Source organism: Rhodofomes roseus, assembly GCF_022264815.1.
Source record: "Rhodofomes roseus strain CIRM-BRFM 1785 chromosome Unknown C8Q71scaffold_5, whole genome shotgun sequence".
Lineage (NCBI taxonomy): Eukaryota > Fungi > Basidiomycota > Agaricomycetes > Polyporales > Fomitopsidaceae > Rhodofomes > Rhodofomes roseus.
This window is the reverse complement of record NW_025952961.1, coordinates 1,901,771-1,919,588: the sequence shown is the minus strand read 5'-3', so window position 1 is coordinate 1,919,588 and position 17,818 is coordinate 1,901,771. Positions and strand designations below refer to the sequence as shown.

At 55.9% G+C, this 17,818-nt stretch overlaps 5 protein-coding genes across 5 annotated transcripts; 2 read left to right on the top strand and 3 right to left on the bottom strand.

The window, feature by feature from the left end:
* Positions 1–634: 634 nt before the first annotated feature.
* Positions 635–3,501, bottom strand: C8Q71DRAFT_855622 (uncharacterized protein; the record flags this gene model as incomplete). Its single annotated transcript, XM_047927199.1, has 6 exons — positions 635–1,857; positions 1,911–2,360; positions 2,408–2,724; positions 2,773–2,898; positions 2,971–3,275; positions 3,325–3,501. 6 exons carry the CDS (start codon positions 3,499–3,501, stop codon positions 635–637), a joined length of 2,598 nt encoding a protein of 865 aa, XP_047781987.1.
* A 489-nt stretch (positions 3,502–3,990) lies between these two features.
* C8Q71DRAFT_855621 (uncharacterized protein) lies at positions 3,991–4,401 on the bottom strand (the record flags this gene model as incomplete). The annotated part of the gene is made up of 2 exons (XM_047927198.1): positions 3,991–4,230; positions 4,270–4,401. 2 exons carry the CDS (start codon positions 4,399–4,401, stop codon positions 3,991–3,993), a joined length of 372 nt encoding a protein of 123 aa, XP_047781986.1.
* Positions 4,402–5,381: 980 nt separating this feature from the next.
* C8Q71DRAFT_722022 (uncharacterized protein) lies at positions 5,382–9,209 on the top strand (the record flags this gene model as incomplete). Its single annotated transcript, XM_047921505.1, has 12 exons — positions 5,382–5,675; positions 5,725–6,064; positions 6,121–6,225; positions 6,410–6,486; positions 6,533–6,711; positions 6,761–6,924; positions 6,978–7,115; positions 7,217–7,558; positions 7,609–7,800; positions 7,854–7,965; positions 8,011–8,924; positions 8,974–9,209. The coding sequence occupies 12 exons, from the start codon at positions 5,382–5,384 to the stop codon at positions 9,207–9,209; spliced, it is 3,093 nt and encodes a 1,030-aa protein (XP_047781985.1).
* A 1,215-nt stretch (positions 9,210–10,424) lies between these two features.
* Positions 10,425–12,396, top strand: C8Q71DRAFT_855619 (uncharacterized protein; the record flags this gene model as incomplete). The annotated part of the gene is made up of 6 exons (XM_047927197.1): positions 10,425–10,546; positions 10,619–10,744; positions 10,791–11,101; positions 11,317–11,653; positions 11,680–11,794; positions 11,848–12,396. 6 exons carry the CDS (start codon positions 10,425–10,427, stop codon positions 12,394–12,396), a joined length of 1,560 nt encoding a protein of 519 aa, XP_047781984.1.
* Positions 12,397–16,056: 3,660 nt separating this feature from the next.
* C8Q71DRAFT_855617 (uncharacterized protein) lies at positions 16,057–16,653 on the bottom strand (the record flags this gene model as incomplete). Its single annotated transcript, XM_047927196.1, has 2 exons — positions 16,057–16,480; positions 16,529–16,653. The coding sequence occupies 2 exons, from the start codon at positions 16,651–16,653 to the stop codon at positions 16,057–16,059; spliced, it is 549 nt and encodes a 182-aa protein (XP_047781983.1).
* Positions 16,654–17,818: the final 1,165 nt, after the last annotated feature.

Genomic DNA, 17,818 nt, shown 5'->3' with positions numbered 1-17,818 from the left:
CCCCCTGTCCCGACCCCGCCTCCCCGAACTCCCCCTGTCCGACCCCGCCGCCCCCCGCTCCCGACCTGTCCCGACCCCTCCTCCCCGGACTCCGACCCGCCCCCGCCTCCCCGGACCCCGCCTCCCCGGACCCCGCCTCCCCGGACCCCGCCTCCCCGGACTCCCCCGCAGGCCTGGAACCCGAACCCGTACCCTGCGCTGACATCCCCTGCTCCCGATGGTCGGGGCATCTTCTCGTCATCGCCGTTCTCTGAAGGACCTTCCTTCCTAACGATGCGGCAGTCGGACACCGACAGGTCCAACCATGACCTGGGCACTGGCGAAGAGGCGGTTGGGCAGGCACTTGAAGTCGAGGACGGCTCAGCTCGCCACCAGTCACCGCGCCGTGGGCTTCCCCGCAAAGCGAAGGCGCGGGCGGAGACCCATGTGATGGAGGAAGGCGAGTTGTCGAAATAGCGTCAGCACGTAGTTACCGTCTCTTCTTGTGTACTTGCATTCTCTCTGTTGCGTACTGTGCCGCTTGTAACAACTGAACCTGATGCGTATATACACTGATGACCAAGATTTACTGCTCCCAAGAAACATGCGCTCGATGAGACGTGTGCAAGAAGCGAGTACCAGTTTACCAGACCCGCTACAAGTCCAACTTCTGTGGAGCCCGCCTCTCCCTATGAGGCCGCTGCGACATGGCCTCGGGAGCCACTACAACGGTTCCGCTCCTAGGCTTCTTCGAGGGACGCAATGTAGACTCTGCCTCGTAGGCCTGAGGGCCATCTTCGTACGGTCGTCTGCGCGCCTTCGATGCTGATCCTCCCTGCGAAATGCTTCGAGACGCGGTAGGAACCTTTGCCATCTCTTCCAAGTCCATCGCCTGCCCGTCAGATGGGCGCAGCGTCTCAACCTGACCGGGAACGAGGGCCGCTTCTTGCACATGGGCTTTGGGGGCGGGCGAAGGCGACGACGCAGCAGAGAGAGCGGCACCAGGCAGAGGTGCACGAGGCAAGATGGAACGCATTGGCGAGAGAGGGCGTGGTGACAGGCTCTTAGGAACAGCAGGCAAGTTGGGAGTGATGGCAGGCGGCGCAGCGGGTGCCGGGGCTTTACCGAATACGTCCACAATCCGGGCGTTTGCAATAGGCTGAATAAGATCAAGCAGCATGTTGCTCGACGCAATGCCGAGTTGCGTCGCCACAACGAAAGGAGGTATCCCTGCCGAAGGTGGGTCGTCAGGGTCATTGACAAACTGGGCGCTATCGATGTCGCGGAGAGCAAGTCCGACAGCGAGGAGAACCTGTTCGACTTTGCGCAGCGCTGCTTTCCCCTCGGAGACCCATACAGTAGCGCGCAGATACGTGATAAGTGGGTCTAGCCCGCTGGAGGATTTGTGGACTTCCTGAGGAAGAGATTGTGAACCCCAACTCCATGACGCCCAAGGCACGCCCGGAATGGCAGGGGGGGTATAGGCGGGTCGCGGTTGGCGTCCAGGCTTGGCCGCAGCGATAATCGCGCGAGCATATTCGTTGCACAGAACCATGTACCGCCTGTCGGTCGACAGGGATCGCAAGAAGTTGACGCGCATACTCGGGCGAGCGGCTGAAGGGGCCATCCCATTAAAGGGCAGCTCTGCTGGGATGGGCTCGGCGGTCGCCGTTTGCGTGCTTGTGGGCTTCACGGCAGTCGACCCCTCAGAGGCGTCTCCTGCCTGCTCTTCAGTGTCATTCACTGAGGGCTCCGGTGAGGACCAGCTGGGAGACAACGATGGAGAGGGGGTCTCTGACGGTATGGCCTTCCTTGCTTTCTGCTTCCCTAAGGCTTTTGCAGACAGGTGCGGCGCAGCGAGCTGTTTCCCAGATTGGCCTGCCATTGTGCAGTCAGCAACGATTGACTGGACGCGGGCCAGCTATACGCACCGCTTCCAGATGCCATGTTCGCCCCCCCTGCCTGTGTCTGGGTTCCAGGTTGCTGAGCCATCCGCGTGCTGGCTGCTTGTTTGTCGACCGCCTGTCTCTCCTCCGCCTGTCTCTCATCCTCGCGCTGTCTCTCCGCTTCTCTCCTGGGTGCGTCCTTGATCCACCGTGCGAGCCATTCATCGTACCTTCCTGGCTGCACATCCTCAGGATCGTCAATAGCAGTGTCGCCGTCATCCTGCAACCAGCCCGACATCCGAAATGCTCTCCCTTCGTCCGTGTCTTGTAACTGCCCCCAGTATCGGATCAGTTCAATGCACTGCGATTTCCGGATCTTGGACGGCTCATCAAATTTTACGAAGTCCGGCCATGAGCCGTCTTCCCACAGGGACGTGTCGAGTGCCTTGGCGCGTTTCCAGGGGATATTCCGCTTCTTTCCATTAGAAGCCGCGGCTAGTCTCTTATTAGCGGCGCATGCTATCAAGGACATCGACGCTCACTGTGGTGATCATTGAGGAACTGTCGAACCATGAACTGCCACTCCTGCGCGGTCTTCATTTGAAGTGTGTCGAGCTCTTCAGGTGGAGGAATCCTCGGCAATCCCGTTGCCTCATCGGTGGCCAAGAGCGGACCAAATCCCGTCCTCTTCTGTGCTTTGCTCACATTGCCCGAACGCAAAACGGACTCCGCCTTCTTTCCCAATAAATCAGTAGCCCAATCCTCCCAGTCAGACCAGAGCTTCGTCGGATTCCAGTCAGGGTCATCGGCCACGTCCGAGAAGTTAGATGGTGCACCAAATTTGGCATTATGATCCATGCTGCCGCATCATCAGCATCAGTCCGAAGGATGAAAGGGAACACTGTACAGGCCCGCAACTGGTCCTTTATCCGTTGTGTTGCCCGCAAACAGGAAGCAGACGCGGACTCCGTTTTCAATCCACAACTTCTTGGCAAATGTCTCGCACTTCGTGTGGAGACTGCGACTCAACGTCCTAGTTCACGGCAGCTTGTTAAGCAAACAGGCATCCACCAAGAGGCCAACCCCAGATAGGCGGATCACTCACTTTGACGGAAGCACGGGCGGCTCCACGTTGCCGATATTCCCATGGATCAAGCCGCGGATCTCCTTACCCTGGGCCACATATTCCTTTTTCTCCGCAGGAGGTACGAGTGCCCAAAGCTCGTACGTCTTCGCCCTAAAGGCCCCGAACTGCTTCTTTTCCTTGCCACCGTACGCCGCTTCATATATCTCCTCCCGCTTCTCGCGCCGGAACACGTCCAAGCCGCGCGTGGTGCCGGAAACCCCTGTCTTCTGCTTCTTCTTCTTCCCCCCTTCCTTACAGTTCTGTGCGAGCCATTTCAGGACGGCCTAAACACGCGGTCAGCACGTTCAATGATCCAGAGACATCTTCCCTCACCGCCTTCTGTTGCTTCTCTGTCAATTGTTCCAAACTCTGCAGCGGCATGGTCTTGAGTTGCCCCAGGACATCGTCGACGACCTTTCTCCTGGCTGGCTCTTCGGCCAGGCGAAAGGCCGCCGTGTACGCCTCCATGGTGGCGAGCTGATCGTCCGCCCAAACTGTGAGTTTCTTCATGACGAGTGGGGAGATACACCACCTGCCACTGCCATCGGGTGAGCTCATATGCATTGCGATGGGCCGACATTCGCGTGGGCGATGGCACAGCAGCAATCAGAGGCAGCCCGACGGGGCATTATCTTTACGCCTTTGACCAGCTCCATGCGACACCTGTCCATTGACAATGGTCCTCCTTGCCTAGCTGCCAACGCACTAGGGAAGTATCAACTGAATTACAGGCAACGGTGCAATTGATCACAATCCCTCCCGAGTTGTGGCCCCTCTTCCGAGTTGTGGCCCTTCTGTAGCAATTCGCTAGTCTCAATCCAGACGTCATAGAGGTGTGGCTGTCAAGCAGACTTCGAAAAACTCATGTTGGACGATGATGACGACACAAGGCACACTAAGACTGGTATGGCGAGGAACACATACAACAAACAACGACGCGTTCATTTTGACCTGCAAGAGCCTTGCTCTCCTAGCAAGGGAGGCGTCCGTCAGGACTGCCTATTCCCCCATGCGCCCCAATTCCTTGGACCCGTCCCCAACATATTTTAGCCAATTCTCTGCTCCACCAGGGTGTTGATGAGAAACCTCGACCGCATCGTCTTGCCCGTCCCAGGTGAGGACTAGAAGGGTCCACGTGTAGCGCTTGCCGTCGCGGGTGCGAAGCTCCTTTTTCACCAGGTGCCGCCCGTCGTCATGCCCGACGCTGGTGTCAAGATATGTACTGTGGTGAAACATCACCTAGTGTAAGTATTTCATGGCGGAGTTGGGAGCACTCACAACCGATTGTGGAGTTTTCTGGGGTCCCAGGGATGCCCATGAGATGCGGCTCCATTGCGTTAGGTGCGCGGAGATCCCTATGAGCAACGTCGGCGTGTCGCGGATGCGGAGGGTAGACCCAGCATCGAACATGGTGGGTTTGGGTTGACGATGGGAATATACGAACTAAGGTTTCCACCACTCCAAGGCGATTGAAACTGAGCTGAATGCACTTCAGCGACAGACGTGACATATGGGCACAGATCGCACGATTTGACACGTTTATGTCAGGACAGATCCAAGGATGGACCCGCTTGTCAAACGGCGGTCCTGATTAAGAGACGGTACCTCCATACTCGAAATGCCGCCAGCGATGGCGTGCCAGCCTTGCTCGGACGTTTTGCGTGAGCGTCTTCAAAATTTCGTTCTTCTTTTTTGTCTTGCTGAATGCGTTCACAAGTACTAGGCTGATTGAAGCAGATTGGCCGTGCATCATACTATGGAGCCGCCCGCATCCGCACCCCCGCAAGGCCCGCACTCAGCTGTCTGGCAGATAAACGTAGAGGAGGCGGTCGCGGCGCGCCAGTTCTCACGGTTCGGACGTATGGACGTTCAAACGTTCAACGCGTACGTTCAACCGTTCACTTGTACATTTTTGCACGATGCTCGACTGGCTGTACATGGTCGCCGTCAAGTCGAGACGCACGTGCGCTATCGACCGGTGGCTAAATGGACGCCCCTCCTCCTCCTGAGGCGGGGTCAGGGCGCAGCTAAGTACGAACAGTATAATATATACGCAGGTCGCGTGAGGTGTCAGGTTGGACGATGATGACGACACAAGGCACACTAAGACTGGTATGGCGAGGAATGCAAACAACAAACAACGACAGTCGAAAGGGGTAGCGTTCATTTCGACCTGCGAGAGCCTTGCTCTCCGAGCAAGGGATTCTGAGCGGGAACGATGGAGAGATCCAATTTGGGAATGGAGTAACTGTTCTGTTGGAGAAGTGCGCGCTTAAGTGACCAACGCTTCTTGGCACTCCTCAAAAGGCAGGCGGACTGACAACGGTTTGGTAACGTGTGAGTCCACGTGCCACGTGCGACACTAAAATTGCTTGTTGACCCAAACCACCATGTCCGGGTCAGGAAAGCCACACAAGCTTCCTCGCAAATGGCAGGTCCTGGGCTCTACCCAGAGACTCAAATTTGTCCGCCCTGTGGCAACAAAGACGCGGAGAGGGGTTGACTACAAGATGGTGGAAATATCCAGGGCTGATGGTAATCAGCCTCTGATTCATCCACCCCCAATAGGCGATCTGCCGAGCCACGATCCACGGGATCCGATGGACCCCAGGAACCACATCGACGTTGCGGACCTTGTTGGCATCCATGGGCCACTGCCTAAGCGACCCAAAGACTCGGGATCAGTAGGTGCTAATCTATAGTTGTGGGTGCCTGTCCTGAAGCGCCCGACAGACACAGGCTGATTTCATGGACGCATGGTTGGCTTTACGGGAATCGTTCTTGGAGCGCCTAATCGAGCTTGAGGGTCCAAGAGAGAAGCGGAATTGTGCCGATTGCCGAGCAGAGTGGAGCCCGTGGCGCTGCATTGAATGCGTCGGCTCACCCAGTTTGTGCACCGACTGCTGTCGCCGACGACACGCAGCGAGTTATTTGCATCCCATAGAGAAATGGATCGCTCAAGAGGCGGATGAGGCAAATGTACGCTTCTTCTCGGACACAGACGGCAACGACAATAGCGACGACGGTGAAGCGGCGGACCCCATCCAGCAAGGCCCAATTGAATCAGAGGAGGGTGAGTCGGCCGCCTCTTCTCAGTCTCTTGAGCCCGTCTTATATCGTCCGGTTCAGGTTATTACGCACCAAGCTCTCTCTATGATGTCGGGATCCGAGTCTTCTTGGGTCACTTTGGGCAGTCGTGCCCTCTAGTCGCCATGTATGGCGGCACCCAACCATGTAAGCGGATTACAGTGGTCGACATCACCGGCGTGCACAGCATACGGGTTTCTCCATGTGTATGCCACACTGCTGAGCCTGAGGCTATGCAGCTTCTCTCCATAGGGCTCTATCCCGCCTCTGTCCTGCACCCCGGACTGCTTTCACGTTCCGGGTACTCAACGACTTCTTGCTGGCCAACAAGATCTCAGGGAGTGCTGCCGAGAGCTACTATCAGCGTTGCGCCGCCTGTCGAACCCCGCGTTTCCTCAAGCCGTGCCTGTGAGAGCGGAAGCTTTTCAATATGGCGCTGTCTGACTGTTTACAGGACCGCTACCGCGAGCTTCTGCGTGTCAGCCGACAGTGGCGAAACCTCAAATATCGCAAATGGAATGGCTTTGGTCACGAACGAGGGCCAGTGGGTCCCGGTGAGCTTGCGCTGGGATGTGTGGCCTGTCCAATGCCCGGAGTCAACCTCAAGGCAGGTTGGGAACAGGATCCCGATCGGTAAGCGCCCCGCTTGTTCGTTGCAGTCCGGGAGACAAGCCTTTTGCAGGTGGAAGTTTATGCAGACGTTTGTCATGGACGGCAACTTCAGCGCCGAGCATCTGAAGATGCGCTGCCCCGCGGATGATGTAGCCATCGGTGACGGGCATGGCTTCATGGTGACAGATGCACCGTACAAGAATCACCTCCCAGGGCACATTGGAACAACGAGAGGTAGGTAGCTCAGCTCGGCGGTTTCTTAAGCTCATGGCACTCTAGCAATCAAGCTGTCACGCTCATCGTGCCGTCAATCAAGCCAATGCCGACCGCCATGACATGGAAGCTACAGGCATTGGCGCAGTTGCCTGTGGGCGACATGGTTGCTTCATCCCTCATGCGGTGGTGGATTTCCAGAAGGGGGAACGGTGAGTACAACATCCGTCGTCTGCTTGAAGAGGCTAGCTTAAAGGCTCCAGACAAATGAACATGGATTATGCGCTTTCCCAGGCGCTACGGCACCACACAGGCATCCAAACGTTTCTTATCATGTACGACATCGCATGTCAGTACAGCAAGAAGGTCCTGGCGAGGTTTGCTCAGGGCGCGCACCTCAGCTGGCCTGAGGCGGCTGACATATTTTGGGGAATTGGCCTGTTCCACATCCATGGCCACCAGCGCGACTGTTTACCAAAGTACTCGCCTTCATTCATTCCTGGCGCTGGACAGGTAGACGGCGAGATCATCGAGACATTATGGGCCCCGCTCAATCGGATATCGGGCAGCACACGCGCCATGGCAACATCTCATAGGAAAGAGGTCATCGACGACCATATGAATGACGCCAATTGGCGAAAGACAATCGGCATGGGTGTGTTTGCATTGCCGACACTGTCAGTCCCCCGCTTACCCAAAATGCAGTGAAGATGCTGTCTCGGAGGTTCATCCAGGCTGAGAAGCAACAGGAGCTGTGCCAAGAGCTGCTACAGGAACTCGAGGAGTCTAGTGACGCAGAACTGTTGGCCAAATGGAAGGAGCTTGAGATGAGAGCGCGGATGGAGAGAGGACGAGATCTGTCGGTCATGGAGTCCTATGAGGTCACCCAAGAGAAAGGTGCGCGCTTGTTGAATCGATATATCCGGGATGCAGTCTTGACAGTGATGCAGCCCCTGGTAAGAAGCAAATGCAGCTTCTGCTTGAACAAGAGGAGGGCAAACAGAAGGACAGCCCCGGATCTACGTCATGGCTGGCGGAGGGAATTTTGATCCAGGAGCAACAGTGGGTGCTGCAATCTGAGAGTCGGTATTGCGCTGATGTGAACAGGCTCGCTGTAAGCGCGCTGGCACGAAAGCTGAAGAAGCACGCCTTACTGGCGGACAGACTCCAGCTTGTGGAGAAGCGCAACAAATTGAAGCGAGCGGTGGATCGCTTTTCGAGCAAAGCAGCTGGCTACTGGAAGCAGGAAGATGATGAGGAGGCAGACGATGAAGCGGCCCGACACCCTGGGGCCTACGCCGGAGAGGAATGGGAGGATCTTGAAGAGGAACCTGATTTGGGCGAGGATCGCATAGTGATGGATGAACCTGAAGATGAGATATTGCCGGAGTCCATCTCACTTCTGCTGCCATCGACATTGGGGAAGGTGAGGTTGGAAGAGCTGGGGAAGGTCGAGATGGGTCGTCGGGAGCTCCGCCTGAGGGAGGGTCAGGCAAACGATGCCCTCCACCGACTTCGTATGGCCCTCGGCATGAAATCCGTTCTATTCCGCACAAAGGTTCGCCTCGCTAACAGCCAAAGGACGAAGACGAGAGCATACAAGGACGTCAGTGGAGTGACGAAGGTCATCACAGAGTGCGCCCGCCTGTACACCTTGGCTCGAACGGGCATGACACGGGTGCTGATGGGGGACGCCGAAGCGGCCAAAATGGAGAAGCAGTTCAAAGACTATCACAAGGCCATGGGTCGGGACTCATCACAGCAAAAGGGGGTGGGAAGCTCTGGGCAGCCATCGCAGCCGAACAGCAGTGCCCAGGTGGAAGCCAAGCAAGTGTTTCGTGAATGGCTGAAGACGCTGCCACCACAGCTGCAGCGATACCGACCTCTGACTAAAGAAGATCTCAAGACGACGACACACTTGCTAGACCACACAGAGCGGAAAAGCCGTCACAAAGAGCTATCGTGGATATGGGCAGTCGATGTGGGAGGGGATACGGAGAGCTCAGAGTGGCTAACAGAACGTGCGCGTCTTGCCTTACCGATCTGAGGAACGTGCTCATGGGCCCCCAGTGCACCGCGTGAACTGGCTGCGAGAGAAGGCCAAGTGCGACCGCTGGCGAGAGCAGCTGGTCCTGGTGGGTGAGGAGATGCAACAGACGGCCCGCTCATTCGAGTTCAAGGCCCGTCAGTGGAAGATGCGGTGTCACGGGAGTTCAGGACACCAAGCATATGCGCGGCGACAAGCGGCGCTGTGGCTCAGTCTAGCAGCGGATGCCCGTGCAGCCTACACAAAGCTGGCCACTTGAAGATCTGCATTTGGGTCTTTACAGTACAGTACATTGACCGCGAGGCTTTACATCGACCAACTATTGAATGTCTGCGGTTCGGACGGACAGGACAGGCAGAGCTACTGTCGTACAGGCGGGAAAACTCAGGTACCTGCCTCCATAGTGCAGCTTGTTTGACAGGTGGAACGATGGGTGAGAGACGGTAAATACAAATCACGCTATGTCAAGCAGACGCTTCACCGCATCTTGAGTAGACTCACATTCCGACGCAAGAGAGGCGGTGATGAGGTCCGGTCGATAGAATGGGTCAGTCACAGGTAGAAGAGGCGGCGGTTGGGCATCCCCATCCACCTCAGCTTGCAGGTTGCGGATGGCCATCGTGCATTGTCTTTGCATGACCGCAGCGACAATATTCCTCATGTGGATAGAGACCTTCAGAACGCGACCCAGGTCGGGGTCTGGGTGGCGCATGTCTGCACGCCGGGTGGCGCGATCTCAATGTTGTGCTGGTCACGCCGGGTGCTCCAACATGCTGTCGATCTCTGTCGACGCCTTTTCAATGGCTGAGCGGATGCAGCAATCTAAGTCAACCGCTGCTCTTCACAAGACGAGCCTCGTACCTGATAATGATGTCATTTTGGGTGCTTGTTTTAGTCTCTTGACGCTTGACTGTTGCAGTGACGGGATGATTGTTCGTGCACGTGAGGCTGCGAGGTTGTCTGAACTGAATAGCCGGTGGCACTGCACAGCTCCGCACCTCACATAGTGATCCGCACCGCTCGACGGCCGATCTGCGGAGTCGGGTAATTGCAAATGCAACATGCACGTCTCCACGCTCTCCCGGTACAAAACAGGCAAGGATAGAGCACCCTCATTGGCCATCCGGTGATTAACCGGGCTTCCCAACACCGTGTCAAAGCCTCTAAGCCTGCTATTGGCGGCTACCAGTGCTTCGAAATATTGGATGGCGTTTCAACAGCAGGATTCCAACAGAAGCGGTGCTAAGTCGGCCGCGTGCTGCCCACATTTGGTCAGTACTACCCCCAATTGGCATTGGTGTTTGCAGTCGGTTACGTAGAAAGAAGCGTTCAAGGTGGTTGTTGCATGGAAGGTTGTAAAAGGCGTAAGATGATACCCCGTTGGGCTGGCACTTTGAAACAGTTGGCGCCGCCCACGAATATTTCATGAACTGGCCCGAAAGTGTTGGCAAGTGGCATATCTCCTCAACTCGCTATGTCACTCCAAATCGTGCCCTGGGAGCCAGAGCAGCTCCCAACACTGCAGCGCTCAGAGTCAGTCGATGCGGACATTAACACCGGCAATGTGCCCCCGTCTCGGCCCGTGCTTCCGTCAAAGTGAGTGATCCGCCTATCTGGGGCTGGCCTCTTGGTGGATGCCTGTCTGTCTAACAAGCTGCCGTGAACTAGGATGTTGAATCGCAGTCTCAAAAAGAAGTGCGCGACATTTACCAAGAAGATGTGGCGTGAAAACGGGGTCCGCGTCTGCTTTCTGGTTGCGGCCAACACAACGGATATAGGACCAGTTGTGAGCCTGTCAGTCTCCCCTTTCATCCTTCGGCCACATGCTGATGATACGCAGCGTGGATCATAATGCCATAATTGGCGCACCATCTAACTTCTCGGATGTGACCCGTGACCCCAAGTGGAACTCGACGAACCTCTGGTCTGACTGGGAGAGGTTCGCCACTGATCTATTGGGAGAGAAGCCCCGGTCTGTTTTGGATGCGAGAGTAGCGCAGCAGAGGGCAGACTTCGGTCGGCTCTTTGCCACCGATGAGGCGACAGGATTGCCAATAATTCCCCCCCGCCTGAAGAGCTCGAAAAGCTTGAAACGAGGACGTCGCAAGAGTGGCAGACGATGGTTTAACCAGTTCCTCGTTGAACATCACAGTGAGCGTCGATGTCCTGGATAGCGTGCACCGCTAATAAGAGACAAGCTGCTGCTTCTAATGGAAGAATGGGGTATGTCCCCCTGGAAACACGCCAAGGCACTCGGCACGTCCCTGTGGCTCAAAGGCGGCTTATGGCCCGACTTCGTCACATTCGATGAGCCGCATAGTATCAAGAAGGCTCACTGCATTCAACTGATCCGGCACTGGGGGCAGTTACAAAACGAAGGAGAGCATTTAGGATGTCGGGGTGGCTTGCATCTGATGCCAAGCACGGCATGCAGCCTCCCATGTACGATGAGTGGGCCACACGGGACGCGCAGAGGAGAGAGGCCGAGAGACAGGCCGAGAGACAGGTGGCCGAAGAACAGGCGGCCGCAGACCAGGCGGCCGAAGAACAGGCGGCCGCAGAACAAGGCGGCCGAAGAACAGGCAGCCGAGAACAGGCGCCGAGAGGCAGTCGGCCGAAGAACAGGCGGCCGAACAGGCGGCCGAAGAACAGGCGGCCGAGAGACAGGCGGCCGAAGAACAGGCGGCCGAAGAACAGGCGGCGGTCAGAACGTGGATTGCTGATCATAGACAGGCGGCCGAGAAACAGGCGGTCGAAGGACTGCCAGCCGAGAACAGGCGGCGGCCAGAACGTGGATTGGTCAGCGAAGACAGGCAGGCCGACAGACAGGCAGACGAAGGAGAGGTGGCGGAGAGACAGGCGGCGGTGGCCAGACGTGGATCGCTCATCAAAGACAGGCGGCCGAGAGACAGGCTGTCGAAGGATTGCCTGCCGAAAGACAGGCGGCGGCCAGACAGACGGCGGTCAGAACGTGGATCGTTCAGCAAAGACAGGCGGCCGAAAGACAGGCAGCTGAAGGACAGGCAGAGGTGGTGAGCGCGGCGTATGGAAGCAGTGCATATGGCCGGCTGATGGCAGACCGCCCTCTGGAACAGCCCACCCCGCCGTGCCCGTTGGAGTTGTCGATCGCAAGGTTCCCCTTCGTGTCGGGAGATGCCGCCTTGCCGCCCTCCTCTCCACCCCGACCTCGTGGGGCGCCGCCGCCCGGGTTTTCCTGGCACAGTTTCCCCTCTACGCCGCCCGTGCAGCTTCCGCGAGCTGCAGCGGAGTCCGTCAGTTCAAGTTCGTCTGGGTCATCGACCGTGCGCTCTGGCAATGAAGTCCGTCACTCTGGAAAGAAGCGGCTGCTCCTGGACGATGCCCCAGCCACGTCGCCACCGCGACATTTCAAGAGGCCGAGAAGCGGAAGGGCTGTCGAAGAGCAGTGCAGCAACACCGTCTCATAAAGTAGAGGTTGGCGGTTTCTTGATTAGTCGTTCCCATCTTCCGACGCTTCTTGGCCGCCGTGGATGTTTGTAAGAACAAGAAGTGACTTAATAGACGAATTTCGAGACAGCGAATGCATTAACATGTACATAGCAGAAGAGATGGTTTGAGGTAATACATGTCCTAGTACGTTCCCAGCAGACGCTTCACATTCTCTTGATTGCACCAAGACACCTTAGGTGCCCCAGCATACTCACACACTCGGTCCTTCATGAACCAGGCGAAGGAGATGCGGTCCCCTACGAACTTCTCAACCGAGTGCGGGAGCATACGCGCGCAAAACGCCAGCACACTGCCAGGCGGTTGCTGGAAGTCGACCGGCAGAGTGGGAAGAATGATGTGGCCACCGGTGTAATCGCCAATTGAAGCAATGACATCGAAAGCAGGGTACGGCGCACCGGGGTCCGTATGCAACGGGCTCACTCGGTTGTTGATCACCTGCAGGGCCGTGAAGCAGGAAGGCCAATGAGCGAGCACCTCGCGGAGTGGTTCCGCATTCCCCAAGGTTTGGTGCGCCCGTACGCCTATCTGGAACTGCTCTGGGTGGATGACAGACAGGATGGCTGCCATCAGGGCATTCGTCTCCGCCATCTCGTCGAGGAAGTGGAGCCCGGACTCCCGCTTGTCTCCGCTCAACGTTGCAGAAGTGGTAGGCTTTTCAGACTGCTGACCGTTAAGTATTGTGCATAGGAAGATAGTTCAAAACATACCGGGCTTCCTATTGGATACCAGGCGGAGCAAACGTCGGGGCACCAAGAGGCGCAGCCGGGTTAGGAGGTTGAATGAAGTTTTGTTCATTGCGTCGCCAGCTGGGCTTCGATTCGCCTGGTATAGGCTTATTCGCACTGAACTGCTGGCGCGCACCTGCCATGGCCGTTTTCATCGCGGCCTCCATAGCCTCGTTAAGGTTGCAACAAATTGCTAAACATCATGTGCTTACCTGACGTTTATGCGTGAGGATATTGGGAAGGTACCATGCGAGTATATTCCCAAACTTGTCGACCACCGTGCAAGGCGCGGTATAGGCGGATTGACTTCGGCCGTAGCAGCGTCCATAGCGGCGGAGTTCGCGGTCAATAGCGGGGTCCGCAGTTCCTTTGGACTCCTGCAGACGAGCGCAGTAACGATCTGCATCTATGTCTCGGGCAATGACTGGCCCCCAATGAGCTGCTGCTGGGGCGATGGTGTCGACACTTACCGACAGAACTGAAGGCATTTGCTATGAGAGCAGCGGCGTACCCACAGTCCGCCACAAGAGAGGCCGATATAAGATCAGGCCGATAAAATGAATCCGTCGAGGGCAAAAGAGGCGGCATCTTGATATCGTCCTCGCCTTCGGCCTGCAGCTTGCGACAGGCAATCACGAACTCTCTATGCATGACCGCCGCAACAACCCTCACGAGGTCAGTGGCTGAGCGCATGCAACAATCTGTCAACCGCCGTGCTTGACATGGCAAGTTTCGTACCTGACAGCGTGGCCATTTCGAATCCTTGGAGCGTGGCCATTTCGAATCCTTGGATGGGCTTCTGAGGAGCAGTGACGGACAAGAGCAAGAGGTGAGAGCAGGTTGTCATCAACGGGCCAGACGCCACTTGGCCTGATTGATCGGCCCGATAAGCTTTCGCGATTGCCTGTCATTCCCAATGACAAACTGGTTTGCGAACTGCTAGTCTCGATCCAGACGTTATAGAGGTGCATGCGCAGGTGTCAGCGGACTTCGAGAAACTCATACCACAGCCACCTCCATAACTGGCTGTGGCCTGACATCTATGCCCTTTGTTGCGCTTCTGCGCAAAGGGAGGAGTTCTCAATGTAAACAATCCGAGCACGAATGACATTACAGAACACATACTATCTGACACGTGAGTCTCTTTTCAATCGCATGTGATGGGATTCTACTGAATGAATGTTGGGGATCGTAACGCAAGAAGGACAAGAAAGAAAACAAGAAGACGACCGCGGTTGGGCGAAAGCCTGTGCCCGAAGGGCGCGGCGATCCGACACAAGTCCCGTGTTGTCCGATGGCGACCTGTGGTGGCCCGAGTCAGCCGCGAGGGCGGGATGGGCCACGAAAGGGTGTGGTGAGGTGGGTACTCGAGCACAAAACTCGTGAACGCTACGGATGTATGATTGTATGTACTACTGACAAATGTGGAGAATTGATCAAGGAAGGCGCGATTCTTGCAATTGCTACACTGCGGTGCATACTTGATTAACCCATCGTGGTGATAGGAAATGCTTAAAGACACTATCGGCGTACCTCTCTTCATGGTGCGCCACCTCAGAGACATAGTGCACCCTCTGCGGCCCAGGCGACTCTGGCGAGAGTATCTTGAGTCTCCGTTGCTGCCCGCTGCACCTGCGCCAGGTGCTCATGAACCGGCTGCCTCTCTCCCGGTTTCAAGAAATTCGTCCATGGCCACGGTGTGTCTCGGACTGCGCTATGACAAGCCTGTACTATGTAAATGCGTGTCCTATTGTTGACTTTGTCAACTCACTGGTTCTGGTATCATTAGAGGCTCGCCGACTGCTCCGAACGATATTGGCTGAGGATGGTATGCGGCGATCATTGGGGGGAAAATGTTTAGCCAAGTTCCAGAAGCGTTGAAGGTTTGCCATCGCTCCTTCCAGCTAAGGCGGGCGTTCTGGCGGTCGATCAACAAGATACAGTCTTGCCCCACATCCCCCTTCAACTCGAATGCCACCCAGATGCTCGAAGCTGCCACCGCTGTAACCAATTTTCCACAAAATGGTCTGACCTCTTCCGCTGCGGCTGGGATTAACGCGACCTCCATGCCACTCTGAATGCAGCATGGAGGGGGTCCGATGATGGTGACAATGGATCCTCCTTCCACATCCTCCTTAGATTTCGTTAGGAAGCGTATGTCCATTGCGGGTGTAACTTTCCGCAGCTAGTGGAAGAGACAGAATTGAAGAGTGGATGTCTAAGCGAAGGGGCTGGGTTCAACATGGTGTGTAGCAGAAAGATCAGGGGGGGATGATATGGCCTGGCCGCCAGTGGTTTTGACGTTCCTTTGAAACAAATCTGAACCGAGCATTGGCGTTAGAGGGAGGAAACCGCTTGAACCTAAAAGGGAGTGGAGGGTGGGGTCTCAAAAGCTTATAGTGCCGAGCAGCAGTCTGCTGAAGGTGGCGGGCCCACTGCGTGCCATTTGCGACGCGACATGGTCGTTGAGACAAAGAGAAAATTGCCCAGACACACATGCTGGGACCACATGTACTACCGCATGGTCGGCAAAGGTTCTACATCATGCTTATACACGTTGCAGTGCTTGCCGACCGGACCCAGCAGCCGAAGTGTACTGCTTGTCTGGCCAGGTGGTCGCCGTGGGAAGGAGGCAGATGCGCGACTTAGTCTTTCACAGAACAAGCGGACCTATGATCATGAGATCCGTCTATCAACAAATATTGTGCATTTTTAAGAGACCGCCCCATTTCATACGAGCAACGTCATCAGAGTCAGTTGCGGGGCAGAAGGACGTCTGTCTACTGGCACATTGAACCAACTGTACTGCACAATATCCAATGCGATAAGCGGTCATCTGTCTCTTGTTAGGTGTCGCCAATGTCGGAACCCGCGCTCCCGACCACCCGCTCATCATGTCTCCGCCTCTTCGATGTCCGCCTCTTCGATGTCCGCCTCTTCCATCTCCGCCTCTTCCATCTCCGCATCCCAGCCGCTGCCAGCATCGTAGGCTTCATAGCTGCAGCCCTCACTACCGCTGGCATTGTCTTCACCGTCCTCACTGCCGCTGGCACCGTCTTCATCGTCATTTTCATTGACGAGGTCGCTAAGCCACTGCATGGAGCCACTGGCAAGCCTTTCGTCTCCAGATGGATCGGCGTGCTGAGACTTATTGTCGTTCACGAGGGCGACAAGCCAACGCAAGACATATTCATCTTGGACGGGAGAGGCCTGGGCGTAGAGGGTCCACGTGCGGCGCTTGCCGTCCTTCGTGATGACTTCCTTTCGGAGCACGTGCTGGCCCACCATATGTACGAGCATGACCCTATGGTCAAGGCTGTAGTGATATGTCAGTTTGTGCATGCAAGTCAATAGAACCGCCTACATATCATTTTCCTCCACTTCGTCAAAGCCCTTGAACCAGGGCTGAATGGCTTCTACTGACAGTTGGAGGAGTTGGAACAGCACGTAAAGGTTGTCGTGCCAAACATAGGAGTCGCGGTTGCACATGGTGGGTTGGTTGTTCGTTGTTGAGATGCATGTACATAAGGTTTGTGCCACCCCAAGGCAATTGAAACTGAGATAAATTTGACCGTACAATGGCAGACCCATTACCATATAGCCTCAGCTTCTCTGCACGTCAGTGACGGCATCGAGATGCAACCCGAGCAACCCGCCTGATGCATTCTGTCAAGAAGCAAAAGGTGAAGAAGCGAAAGTCTGTGGCCTGGTCTTTACGCTGCTTTGATCTTTCAAGTCGCCATGTAGATGGCGGACCGGCGCACCAGAAACACGCGGACTGCCAACAAGCGGGCCAGCAACAAGCGTGCCAGCAACGGGGAGACCAGCAACGAGCGGGCCACCTACAAGCGGAACCCAACAAGAGCTTCATTTACATCCTATGTCGCCGAAGGTTATAGAATGTCCAATGTATGGAATGGCTTACAAAGGCGAGGTTGGCCTCGGGTAAATATAGAAAGGCTTACAAAGGCGAGGTTGGCCTCGGGTAAATATAGAAAGGCTTACAAAGGCGAGGTTGGCCTCGCGTATATATAGAAAGGCTTACAAAGGCGAGGATCGCCTCGCGTATATATAGAAAGGCTTACAAAGGCGAGGATCGTCTCGCGTATATAAGAAGGGCCGACAGATTTGCGAACGACATGCCTTGTGTGCCGTCTCTTTCCCCGCTCCCTCTCCAGGGCTGTAGCTGGCCATCCGTCTTCACATTCAATACCGAGATATGGGAACATATTGAGAGTCGATCTCTCGATATGTTTTCCATATCTCGGTACTGAACATGCAGGCACTTGGACAGTTGAAGGTGAAAGCACCGTTCAGGGAGATTTGGAACGACGTGTTGCCCTCTCCAGGGCTGTAGCTGGCCATGCGTCTTCACATTCTATGCCGAGAAATGGGAACATTTTCCCTTTCTCGGTATAGAACGTGCAGGCACTTGGACAGTTGAAGGGGAATGCACCGTTCAGGGAGATTTGGAACGACGTGTTGCCCTCTCCAGGACTGTAGCTGGCCATGCGTCTTCACATTCTATGCCGAGGAAGGGGAACATCTCGAGAGCCGATATGTTTTCCCTACCTCGGTATTGAACATGCAGGCACTTGGACAGTTGAAGGGGTAATGCACCGTTCAGTGAGATTTGGAACGATGTGTTGCCCTC